The 13473-nt window shown below is 48.2% G+C and overlaps 1 protein-coding gene across 3 annotated transcripts in view; it reads right to left on the bottom strand.

Moving 5' to 3' along the window:
* Window positions 1-4925: 4925 nt before the first annotated feature.
* Window positions 4926-13473, bottom strand: part of EPHA10 (EPH receptor A10) — a 116144-nt gene continuing 107596 nt past the window's right edge. For 2 of the 3 annotated variants that reach the window (XM_037881953.2, XM_043532329.1), the window contains one exon: window positions 7749-13158. In XM_037881953.2, the coding sequence (XP_037737881.1) occupies window positions 13044-13158 (115 nt within the window). In that variant the 3' untranslated portion in view covers window positions 7749-13043. Of the gene's footprint in view, window positions 13159-13473 lie in introns of all 3 variants that reach the window. The other variant, XM_043532330.1, reaches the window with a different exon arrangement.

Raw genomic sequence — 13473 nt, 5'->3', positions numbered from 1 at the left:
GTGCTCCACCTTGTATAGGGCTGTGTCACTCTGATTACCTCTCCTAGACCTGAAGCAGAGCTCTGAACAGCGGCAAAGTTTGTCTCTGCCACCAACGGAAGTTGGTCCAGTAAAAGATTTACCATTTTTATTGAAGTTAATGTTTAAAGTCAAAGTTACACAAGAGGGAAGGTACTGTACCTCTGAGGTCAGGCTTGGGTTATGAGGGACTACAAGTATCGGTTACAAGGTTTGCGAGATACATACATAGCACATAACCAGCATAGACCCAGATTGGGGTGTAGGAGTTTTTAAAATGTCAGTGGCTAAGTGGGCTTGAGTACGCCATCTGATGTATTTAGAATCCAAGTCAGTATTGGTGTAGTGCATTGGTGTAGCACATGGGTGGGGTGCGTCCCTTGATTCATCAAGGAAGGAAGTGGGTTATTTCCCTGGCCGGCGGTCTCGATTATTCGACCTGGTACTGGCGGTGTCCCATGATGTGCTCCTTGTATATGTCTCTGATTATACCTCCCCCACCTTGTCTCGTTACTTCCCATGGCAGGTAAACACACTCTGGTGAAGGAATATGCCAAGGTCAACTCCCAAGATGTCACACCCACCCAGTCTGGAGCATGGACCTACACACATGGATGCTGGCACAGCTCCACGAATGCGATGGGATTGGGGGGATACTCTGATCAAACTTTCAACCTGAGACCAGTTAGGAAGTGGAGATAAACCAGACAACAGATTACACCGAAGGGCAATTGATACACCTGCTTAGTGATTGATTGATTGCACTGTATTCCCCTCCCATTTGTCCTGCCTCTATCACAGACCAGGGTACGGCTTCTTTACTCCCTCCATTGTTAGCCCCATGGGGGCAGGGATTCCCTGAATTGTTTCCTATCCATGCATCAGATGGCTTCCTTTCTAGATGCAGGCAGGGCTGTGGCAGAGTAGGCTTGGAGAGAGACGAAACTTTGGAATTTTGTAAACAGAGGAGACGTGGACAGCAGCAATTTCAGCAACGTACTGGGTAGACCAGCGGTTCTCAAACTGTCCGTCAGGACCTCAAAGTGGGTCGTGACCTAATTTTAATGTGGTCGCCAGGGCTGGCTTAGACTTGCTAGGGCCAGCAGCTGAAGCCCAAGCCCAAGCCCTACCATCTGGGACCAAAGCCTGAAGGCTTCAGCCCTGGGCAGTGGGGGTCAGGTTACAGGCCTCCTGCCTGGGGCTGAAGCCCTCAGGCTTTTGCTTTAGCCCCCACACCCGGGACAGCGGGGGCTCAGGCTTTGGTCCACCTTCCTGGGGTCGTGTAGCAATTTTTGTTGTCAGAAGGGGGTTGAGGTGCAATGAAGTTTGAGAACCCTGGGATAGATCTTTCTGGGAGGATCCAGCCAGGCTACCGAAGGCAAACACTAACATAGCAGTTGTAGCTCTGGCAGCCAGGGGCTTTCCTTGGGTGGGCGGGACAGCTACAATTAGCCAGGATGCTTGCCGTGTTTGTGGCAGACATTTTTCAGAGGGTAATTTCCTCCTGGGAGAGGTTGGTACCATGCTAAGAATGTTGTTGACTATGCAAGGCATACACATGGCAATGGATGGGGCTGTAATGTTTTCCTCTGCTGCACTGCAGGATCTGTTCTAGGAGAAGTGAGTCGAGACGGGGGGGGTTGGTGTGTTGTACAGAAAATATCTGCAGACCAGTCACCTGCATCAGCCTGGGGGGTGGGAGGGAAGAGCCCCAAAGTCAATGTCAGCGTTTGGAACCAGTCCCAGCAATGGGGCCAGTTCTAACACCGAACAGCTATAAGGAGAAAGCGTCCAACATGAGGAGAGCGGAGAGACATTGACACTGTTCAATACAACAGCTTAATCCAATAAGCCAGAAACCCGGCCTCCGCTGTGGCCAATTCAGGGGATTGCTCAGGTGTGGCTCAGTGAGATGGAGATCCAACAGCAGTGGAACTGTTTCCTGAACTGCAGAGGTGAAGGAGCCCGTTTCCTACCATTAATTAATGCCAGCTAATTAGACAGGTGGTGGGGCTGTAACAGCTCAGCTCTTGGCAATTTTCCTTTCTCCACATGAAACACTAAGGTAGAGACAAGGTTTGTCAGGCAAACGATGCGGGCTGGTCTTGTGGGTTTACAGCTCCAGACTCCGCCCCGGGATCTGAGTTCAAATCCCAGCTCTGCCACAGACTCTCTGGGTGACCGTGGGCAAGACTCTTAATCTCCCTGGGCCTCGGCTCGCCCTGCGTGGAATGGGCGCAATGGTACTTCCCACTGCGTGGCCGGGGGTGTTGGGAGGTCCAAACTAGGCGTTTGTGATGTTGAAAGTGTCACATGATCTTTTAGGAGGGCTATATCTTGGGCGCCTCTGCCCCCCCCACCCCCAAACTTGGATCACGTACCCTACCCCAGATGCCCATGAGGCACCGCGATTTTCAAGACGATCTGCCTAAGCGTGAGGATTTTAGAGCACCTTGGGGTGGAAATACTTGTTCAACAGTGAGTTTCAACCTAACTCAAGCAGGCTAAGACGACCATCCTCGCAGCGCTCGAGCCGAGGCCCCAGGCTTGGGATGCCGAGTGGGGACAAGAGCAATGGTCAAGGGCTCCCGCCTTCCCGTAGTCATTGTACCAATGGAAGGGCCTGATGTTTTTATATTTATTTCTAGAGTTAAAATCTGTTTTACAGTTTTAAGTACATCATTTTAGAAAACCATTGTTGAATCGTCTGATTAGCAATGTTTATATAATCTCGTGCCCCTAGTTGCTTCAATCAAATAATTACATTTCCATCAGTTAAAAAAGTTAAACATTTGTATTAAAAACTATTCATCTGACCTTATCTACCCCAGATCCCCCAAAGCCCACCTCTAATTACTGTCATTTTAATGGATTTAAATTTTGTTCAACTTCTTTATGCTCAGGAGCATGAGCTTTACCGCGGTCCCCAAATTCAACTACCCGGTGCTGGCGCAGAAACCACACCAGAGCCGCTCAGCCGAGTGCAATTAAACCCCAGGCCCAGTGCCAAGGGGAGGCAAACCGGCAGATGTTCAGTGTTTAGGCTGCTCCTCCTGCTGAGCCTTCCCCGTCAGAGCCCCTGAGGACGGTGAAGGTCAGGGCTGGTTTGTATTTCGGGGCAGGGGGCGGTTGTCTTGTCACCCGAACAATTTTTTTTAAACCTTGGTTTTGTCTCCAATTAGCCCCAGCTGCTAACCCTGCCTTTCAGGCTAACCTTTCCCCCACGTGCAGGGAGGCAGCCGCTAACGATTTCAGTTCTTTCTGCGTGCCGCCGCATGCAGCCAGTGGAGGGTTTGTCTCAGTATGAGAAGGTTTCAGTTATAAATGGCTTGATTTACAAAGGCAGCGTCTTCACCACACGGCTGGCAAGCTCCCTCGGAGAGGCTGGGGTGTAGCAAAAGCGCATCCTCAGCCAGTGATGGATGAGCCCCACACCCACCTGTGCAGGACAGGGATGAACCTAAGCTCCTTGGTCCATGTTTAAAGGAGTCAGGCCCCACCTGTCCAGCCTCCGCTGCGGTGCGCCTTGCAGCCTAGGGCGCGGGCCTGGGTGGAGCCGCCGCAGGTGCAGATCTTGGTGGTAGTAGCAAATATCGCCCCTTCCAGAAGAGGGCAGCCCCTAGGACAGTGGGTCTCAATCTATTTACCATTGTGGGCTGCATATGCAGCTCTGTAAGTGTAATGTGGCCAGCATCCACACAATGTACATTCTACCTGAGGATGTCACACGGGCCACCGCTGAGCGCAAGTGGCCCGCAAGCTGAGAACCACTGGCTTCGGCAAAGATCCTGGATCCGTGGTCTGTACTCACTCACCCCTCCCAGCTGCACCTGGACTCGTGCTCTCTGCAGGATCCTAGAGAGTAGACCAGTGAGTCCCCTGGCCCAGAGGAGAGGAGAACTGATGGAGCCAATGCTTCTTTGCTAGTGAGACGAGAGATAGGCCCCTACTCCTGCAAACAAGCATGCATGTGACTTTACTCCTGACTTCAGCAGGACTAAGGAGGTGCTTACGTGCTGGTAGAACCGGGGCCTTATTTCCCAGCTGGAGAGTTGAGTGCACTATCCCCTTGACTTGCTAAAGCCTCTGATGATTTCTTTAGTGCCCGTGTGATTTGCTGAGACAGCTCCTGGTGGAGGCTGGCTGAATTAATTGGTAGACTGCAGGGATCACAGAGGAGTTCACCCATTTTAGCTTCCATTCAGCTTCCTTCTAGCAGCTGTTGCTACTGTCAGGATGCTGAAAAGGGGCTTTTGTTTATGTAGATTAGCATTAATATTCAAGCCCCTTGAGAGAAGAAATTGGGGCTGACGAAGAGTCGCACTGAACTGGTTATTTCTAAAGGCCTATTTCTGTGCTGCGTTTGCATTTAACCTGCTGGCTGTACGCTGCTTTCATTTACTCAATAAAACAATTACCGGCTTTACGCACAGTATCTACAGTGGTTTTCCCTCTATCCCAAGCATCCTTCCCCCTCCCCTCCCTGCAGCAACATGCATAATAGACTGACAGTTTGCATCTATATTGACAGCGAGACTGCACGGCTGATAGCTCCAAGGTCACCCGCTCTTTGGAATAATGTTGAGGGATCCTTTGCTCCTGGAAACAGGCAGATGGAGACAGCTCTTCACCCGAGAAAGTACCTGGGGTGGATTGTTGAGGTAGAACACCAGGCAAAAAAATATCACTGGACGGGCTTCCGCCTTACCCACCATCTCTGCCGCAGGAGGGGATGTTTCCCTTTCAGCATGCACACTGCTTAATAAACCATTGACATATTATGTCACACCTTGCCAGAGCTTAAACTACTAATTGGCTGATAATTGCCATCTGTGCTAATTGGTGCATTTCGCTGGAAAACCTGAAATAAACCCACACGGACAAGTCCTGGCGCAGCTGGCATTGGGTTTCACTTATGCATATAGTATCTCTTTATTGCAACCTTCAAACATGAGTCAATACATACAAAATTAACAAAAATGTCAATATAGCTTTATTAATTACATTATTATTCCAAAACAATAGTGATTCCTGGAGACACCTGACTAGAATTCAAATAGTGAAATGTTCAGTGTCCCTTGTGTTCTTATATTACATTTGTTTGAAACTTATAAAAATATATATTGACTTTTCCAGTATGTATTTACACTATATCACATGTGGTTAATGAATATCAAAAAACCTAAACTGCTGAACCAACTTGATTCCAATTTTGGTTTGGGGGGGGGGGGGGGAGAACGCAGTATTTAATACCTCGCTAGTCTGAACACACGAACTCTTGTTAAATTAAAGAATGGAGCTAATTTGTGCTGAGTGCTTTTAAGCTCAGCACTTTGGACCATCCTCATTTCAGGCTGTCCCTTCCCTCAGGTCTCGTGGGTACCAACGCTATCGAATATGATGCTAGTTTTCCTACTTTAAAACCTCCCTTCAGCATCCCCCAGCAGAGAGACACCAGTTTGCCTGACCCCACTTGCCCAGCCCCACTTTGGTATGGGATTATGGGAATTGTGGTAGTGTCCAGAGACCCGGATCAGATTAGGGCCACATTGTGCAGGGCATGGCCCACACAGGTAAATCCTTCAGGACAGGGCCTGTCCGCCTGAAGACAAGATGCAAGAAGCGGGTTTAACAAACAATGGGAGAGAAGTTGAGGAGTCCAGCTCCGACCCCGGTGCCAGATGGCAGCCTGGCCACACACGGGCTCCTAACGCAGCTAATGCGGGTGGAGCTGAACAGCAGAGACACTGTACAATTATTCCCCCCTGCCGCCGCGGGACAGTCAGATTGCTGCAGGCAAATGACCTGTACCCGGGCAGAGTTGCATTTCCAATGGAGAGGTATTAGTTAGGGATTACGTGGAAAAGCCCTTAAACGTTGCTCCCTGTTCATGGGTTGAGCTGGCAGTTATGCTACCGGAGCAAGGAGTGGAAAAATGAGTCTCAGGAAGCCAATAATAGGCTCAGACACCTAGCAGGAGATGGGGATGACATGCTCGGGTGTGCTCCATACTCTTCCTGAGAAGTACCAGGAGCCCCTGGCCCTGGCAGCCACACGAGGCACAGAATCCTCGCCAGAAGGGAGCCGGAGACTAAGTGACAAAAGGAAAAGCCGAAGTGTGAGAATAACAGCCTCATGTCAAGCCCTCAGCCAAGACCTGAATCAAAGTTTATCCTTTGTAAATTAACAGAATTAAGTCCTCCCGCTAGCATCGCCCTGCATTAGCAGCATGCCAAGAGCAGCTTTGCCTGTCGAGTGCTTTTTGCACCGGTACTTTTGTTCCGATCGTCATCATCCAAAGAAAACCCTTTGTCACAGCGTTGTTAGCAGGTTAATGCAGAGGCACCCAAAGGAACTTTGCGCGAATTTGAACAGGCAGCCTGGAAGGTGGGCAGATGGACACCGCTCCCCCTCCAGAGGAGAGATTGTTTCACTGGAGCGTGCAGGGACAGAGGAAGCAATTGCTGATAAGCCTCTTTGAAGGGAGGATTGAAGCTGCTACTCAGGGCCAATTGTTTGCACTAAAAATATAATTGACCTGTGAGCCCGGAGTAATTTTTGGTTACTCAGATTACAGTGTCTTTCCAAGAGCACCTCTTGCATAAGAAAACGCAGCTTCTGCAGGCATGATGGGTGCAGAAAATCCGTCCCTGGGAGCATGGCCTGCTGGCCACACAGGCATGTGCTGAACCAGGACACCCCCTACCAGCCTGACAAGTCCTCCTCACTTACCCAGACAACCTGGGGGTTTTCAGCACCCTCCTGCAGGGAAATGCTGGTTCTCACTGGCCACCACGTCACTTGCCAATGCAGACGCTGACAAAGTCTTTGCGCCTGAGGAGGTCACAGAGCCTTTGCGTGTTAAGTTCTTTGGGTCACTTTGCTCTGTGGAAGGACATCTGGGATCGAACGGCTGTTCTGTTTGTTTCATGCTTGCAGCCAGAGCCCTGGCTGAGGAAACGCACCCAGCATGTGACCACTGGGAGCTCAGCTGTTTACATACAAGGTAACGGCCCCATACCTACAGAGGTACAGAACTGCGGCCTGGCTTATGGCAGTGAGGCGCCTTTGGCCAATGGGACAAGCTAAGGAACTCCGATTTGGGTTCAGTGGTTTTTTCCACTCCTGGAGCAGGGGAGGGGAAGGGAGACCAGAGCACAATCCTACTTGGGAGTGGTTTCTGCCACACACACAGACACTCGGTGCCTTGGCCGCATTAACGTCCACAATCTAATCCTGTTGTAATTGCATTTATTAGCTCTAGTAAAGCCTGCTGATGACCAAAAAGTGTTCTTTATTCTTCTTGCCATAGGTCAGATTACACTGATGCCCCATGGGAAAGAGAGGGAGTACTGGGGCAGAAGCATTAAACCTTCCTTACAGCCCAAGTGATCAGGGCATCCCTGTGACTAACAGAGGAGGGAAGCCGGTTCTCACTGTGTCCAAGATTGGATGGGAAAGAGAATAAATCCCCTTGGTCGAGCAGCTGAAAAACAGTGTTGCTAATTCATTTAATTATAAGGCAATGAACACAGCCCTAAAGATTAGCTACTAATGGGATAGAAGTTAATATTAAAAATATAACAATCATCTATAACGAGGGCCCTACTAAATTCATGCCCATGAAAAACGCATCACGGACTGTGAAATCTGGACTTCCGTGTGCTTTGACCCTATACTATACAGATTTCAAGGGGGAGACCAGCATTTCTCAAACTGGGGGGGCCTGACCCAAAAGGGAGTTGCAGGGGTTTCACATGGTTATTTGGGGTGGGGGTCACAGTATTGCCACCCTTACTTCTGTGCTGCCTTCACAGCTGGGTGGCTGGAGAGCGGTGGATGTCGGCCGGGCACCCAGTTCCAAAGGCAGCACCCCGCCAGCAGCATTGCAGACGTAAGGGTAGCAGTACCACAACCCCCCCCCCCAAACTCCTTTTTGGGTCAGGACCCTACAATTACAACACTGTGAAATTTCAGATTTAAATAGCTGAAATCATGAAATTTATAATTTTTTAAATCCTATGACCATGAAATTCATCAAAATGGACCATGACTTTGGTAGGGCCCTATCAATGTCGTCTTCCATTCATCTTGTTTAGTGGCTGCACTGTTGATGAGGGAGCCCAGTTAAAGAAGTTTATTGTTCAGATCAAGGAAAGTGTTCTCTGACCTGGGCAATGTTATGTCTTGTTTCTGTTGACAGACACAGTACAGAGCTTTTGGATGGGACTAACAGAGAGGCCCTTCCAATGACCAAGCCTGAGCCCCTCAAAAGAGTTAGTTAGCAAAGTAATTAAACTCCCAGGTTCACTCTGGAAACAGGTAGAGTCCACCTAACATGAGACAAGGCAGTTTGCAATTCTGATTATAATTGAGAAGAAGGGACAGAACTTTTTTCAACTACGTTAAACCAGGTGTTTCAGAACGTAGGAGCAGATCCTCAGCTGCCATAAATGGTCGTCACTCTGGTGAAGTCAATGGAGCTGTGACTTGCCCCTCAGTACACAGCTAACTGATGAGACAGGAGGCCCTTTAAGAAGTTGGGGCTAAGAGGGCAGCTGTGCGCTGACTGTCCCCCTCCTGCCGCTCTGAATTAATCAGATCCTTCCTTAATCAGCCTACTGTCACCTACCTATTGGCTAATGAGTTCCTGGAGCCTCTGCACTGATTGAAGAGAAAGTAGATCTGAGGTTAGTAAGGTTGCCATTTTTAGGTGTGCAGGGCTTCTCTAAAAATAGGAACCTGAATCATTCCTAGGCAACAGGGAATGATGCTTAATCTTCTGGGAAGGGAACCTCCCATTTCAGTCTCGGTTCTCTGAGGACTCAAGAAACTTGACCATCCCGCAAGCCGCAGCATTGCTGCTGAAACACTACTGGGACTTCCCAGCCTTTTATCCTCCACTGCCAAGCCTCTAGGTAGTCTGCCAGTTGGTCGGTCAGTCCACCCAGCTGGCAGCATAGTATTCTACTGGATATAAACACAGGACACATCTAGCTCAGGGGAGCCATATCCCTGTAAACGCTGCTCCGTGGTTAGACAGTGGACTGATTACATGTTCCAGAATACAAGTCATCTGGCTCCAAGAGCTGCCAATTATAGAGACAGATTCCAAGGCCAGAAGGGACCACAGTAATCACCTAGTCTGACCTCCTGTCTAGCCCAGGCCAGAGAACTGCCCAAAATAATCCCAACAGCGAATCTTTTAGACAAACATCCAATCAGTTTAAAAGTGGCCAGTGCCGGAGAATCCACCACAACCCTCAATGCCATGTTCCAATGGTGAATTACTCTCATGGGTCAATATTCACACTTTAGTTCCAGTCTGAATTTGATTAGCTTCAACTTCCAGCCCTTGGGCTCGTGTTAGGCCTTCCTCTGCTAGCATGGTAGATTTTAAGGCCAAAGGGAACATTACGCTCACCTAGTCTGGCCTCCTGCCCGACACAGGCCAGAGAACCTCACTCAGCGATTCCTCCATCTAACCCAACAATTTATGCTCCAGTTCAACCCCATCTTTTGGAATGAGATCTAGTTTTGATTTAAAGACTCCAAGTGATGAAGAATTTACCACATCTCTTGGCAATCTGTTCCTATGGCTGATTAGAGTCACTGCTAAAAATCTGCAATTGATTTCCACTTTGAACTTTGCTGACTTCAGTTTCTAGCCATGAGATCTTGCTATGCCTTTGTCTGCTAGATTCGAGTCCTCAGGTAGCTTTTCCCTCTGCAGGTACTTACAGATCATGAACAAATCACTTGTTAACATTGTCTTCAATACGCTAAATAGATTGAGCTCCTTTAGACTCCTGTTGTATGGCATGTTTTCCAGGCCTTAATTCATTTGTCTCACCGTACTCTGGGCCCTTTCCAATTTTTCAACACCTATTTAAAGAGTAGACCCCAGAGCTGGACCCAGTTATTCCAGAAATGGTCACCACAGCCTCTCTGCACACCATCCAGAGTGCACACGACCCTTAGAAATGATCACAGCCAAGAGGTTACAGATACTGGGAACCCAAGGGAAGATTTCAAATGCAATGAAATGATCAGGAATCAAGTTGGTTCAATTTCTTACCTAGAGGACTACAGTACACTTTCTCTATAGATAAAATGTAAACATAAAGAGCATACAAATTGCACTTGATCCTTAGGATCTGGCATTTCTACCAAATGAAGGTTTCAGTTCACAATTATTATTTGTCTGGGTAGGAAACAACAGGATGTTGACTACGTGGGCTGGAATTAGATGAACCCTGAAGACAAATTCTTTCCATTAAACGTTAACCAGGTGACATTGGGGCAGGTGTATTTTTCTTAACAGAAGAAGTGACAAGGAGAAGAGAGTTTGTCTACCTCAGGGAGAGTTCCCGACCCCAGCAATTCCCCCAAGAAATGGTGTGTTGAAAGGCATGTTGATTTCCGCATGCTCCGTAGATTTGTAGCACAAATGACCGCTCCAGTTCTCTACAGGGCAATATTTCTTATCTCTTGCTTTGCACACAATTTGTGCTCTGGTTACTCCATTGTTCCTTTCCTTTACTAGCAGGAATTGCTTAAAATTTGTTTCAGAAGCCTGCAAAGAAAGGAGGCAACTTCCTCAAGTTCAGCTCACGCAGTCTGAGCTGCCTGGATTCAGGACCCTTTGACAGGAGAGTTCGGATGTGACATTGCCCGAAAGCCTCTATATGGGCAGGAACATTACAAAGAGCTTTAGCTGCGACCTCTGTTATACTTAAAATACACACCCTCTTGGTGCCACGTCTAGAGGATCTAATGTAGTGACATGATGAACACTCTCTGTACATCCATCCCCAGGGCCATGCTGTCCCTCTGTGGAACTAAACAGATATAAATCCAGCCTGATGGGGCAAGGAGGCAATACAGAATAACCAAGAAAGCAAGCCAGCCAAGTCCCACGTAACTGTCAACAGAGAGTCACAAAACATGTACACATCATTCCCCACCTTATAGGCAGTGTTTGTGAAATGTTATCTGAGAAAATCCCCTCTCGAGAAGAACGTTCTCTTTTGCTTTGAAATGCAACAAAACCAACGTAAATCTGAATAAAACTAAATCCTGCTAACAAAACCATTGGTCTCCGGAATCTGAACAGATCACAGCACCTGAGCCGAAACAGAATTTTACTCAAGTATGGACAATTTAAAAAGCCCGCCTTAGAGTATCTGTTTCTGAACAAAAGTGTTAGATCCCCAACGCAACAGGCTCTGCAGCGTCACCACGCCAGTGAGAGAAATTAAAACATACGATTGCCTCTTTGTTTCATCGAGAGCAGAAGGAAGGATGCCCAGGCAGTGGGTAAATACTGTGCCAACGCTACTGGGGATAGGAGGAGTTAAGGTCCTGTATTTAGTTTCAATTTAGTTTTCTATCCCTATGGTGCAGTCTAGTAGGCACATCTGAATCACAATGCAAACAGATTTCTAAAATGTGCTTTGAATACTTTCCACTGCATTAATTCCCTTTGTAAATCTTTGTCTTTCATCATCGATAATTCTCTTGTAATGCTTATAGATGATAATCAAAGGCCTACAAAACTCTGTACATCCAACTGAATCCAGGCTGCAAAAATCCATTTAATTAACTAACTTAAAGGAAACTTGTACTGCTAAGCAAATGCCATTGGTGATGTAGGGTCTGATCCCTGACTGAGGACAGTGGGTGTGTCTGATGTGCAAGGAATGCAGGACTGGGCCTGTTATTTACAACAAAACAAGGTGCTGATGCTGCCTGCCTTGTCTGGATTTCATGACAGTTTCAGAGATCCCATTGGTTCATTGATTCCGTTCGGATACCCAATTCCACCATTTGGCCAGAATTTCCTGTCTTGGGATCTAATCTGGCAACACCACCATTGAAATTACCTCAAACTGACACCCCAGCTGTGGCTAATCAAACCAACTCCCAAACAGCGTAGAGCGTTCTCATCCCAGATAGCGCACACAGCCCAACCCTTCCTGGTGCTACAGCACCAGGCCTCTCACACCCAGTGACCCGCTTTGGGATGCACCCTCTGGCTCTGACATAGTGGGATACTGATCCGTGATGTGAAACGTCAACATCGTGCTATGCTTTAACAGGGTGATTCTGAGAAGCCATTTCTAGTCCTGCTCCAGAGAACGGTTTTAGGGAGTTAGTTGGGACAGTCTATGGGGGAGAAACGGAGGCTACTCACCTGTAACCAGAGTTGTTCTGTGAGTGGCTGTGGGCACGTCCCAAGAGTGAGAATGGACAGAGTCCAGTCGAAGAAGAACAGATACACGCTGTGTTCTTCTCAATAATACAGGCTGGAAGAATTATTACTGACTCCCTAATTTTATCTGTCCCATTTCTGATGGAATTTGGGGACTTTTGCCTGCCAGTTTGGTTTGAATTAGTTACTTTTCACACACTTTTTGTGACTTAAAGAGGGAACCCTTGGAATGGAATGGATCACGCTGGGGAAGAGTGGGAATTCAGAATCTGCTCTGGAGGGACAGGAATGGATGGGCCAAGTCATCTTTCAAAGCTAGGCCATTAGAGTGTGCTGTGCTCTGGACTCTATACAACAGAAGGTACTCGTGGGGTCAGTAAAATACATCAGCTTGTATAAAAAATACCTATGGATTTATCAGTAGAACACTAGATACTAAAACACGGTCAAATCCAGTACACAAGTGTCCAGTCCACCCTGTTAACCTAGGTACCATGTGAAACAGCAGCATTGTAGCTTGACTCTCATCCTACAAAACATTGCTGGGGAAAAACACAACCAACCAAGCACACTGCACTAAAGCTGCTGTAGGGAGACCCCCAGGAAGGAAACACCAATTCCTAGACTCCCTCGCTACTCTGGAATGACTAGTTTGCAGCAGACCTGTACTTCCTACCTCCCACTCACACAGCTGCTCTTGGTAAAGTCTCAGAGATTTGGTCCAGTTTAGGGGCCAGCTCCCGGCCCTGCTGCATCATTGTCCCCAGGGAGTTTTAAGTCAGTGCTCTGAAAGCGTCCGTCCCTGCTGGGCTCACACCTGCACGCCTCGACCGTGCATCTGTATCACCTGGGCTCGCAGGGTCTGGATCCCACTCAGGATGGTTTTCTGATGTTCCACTGAGGTGATTCCCAGACTCAGGACATCTCTGGAAAACAAGCCCCACAGCAGAGGTGAGTTCGCAGCATCAGACCCCAAGGCCACCAGCAAATGGTGGAAATAGAGATTTTAGACTAAAAGGCAACTGTGGACTCAGGGTTACAGCTCGTGTGGATGCGAAGCCCCATGCAATTCTCTTTGGAGCAGCCCACACAAGGAGTCCCAGCCAAAGGAGACAGCAGCTCAGGGACAGAGACTGTTCAATGACCATGGATGCCCGCAGCATGCTGGGCATTTCACAGACAACCGATGCTCTCTGCCCTGCAGACTTTGGATGGGGTCCCACACTGTAATCTCCACTATA

This window comes from Chelonia mydas, chromosome 19 (assembly GCF_015237465.2).
Source record: "Chelonia mydas isolate rCheMyd1 chromosome 19, rCheMyd1.pri.v2, whole genome shotgun sequence".
NCBI classification, from domain to species: Eukaryota; Metazoa; Chordata; order Testudines; family Cheloniidae; genus Chelonia; species Chelonia mydas.
Note: the sequence above shows the minus strand (reverse complement) of the source record. Positions and strands in the feature narration are given on the sequence as shown.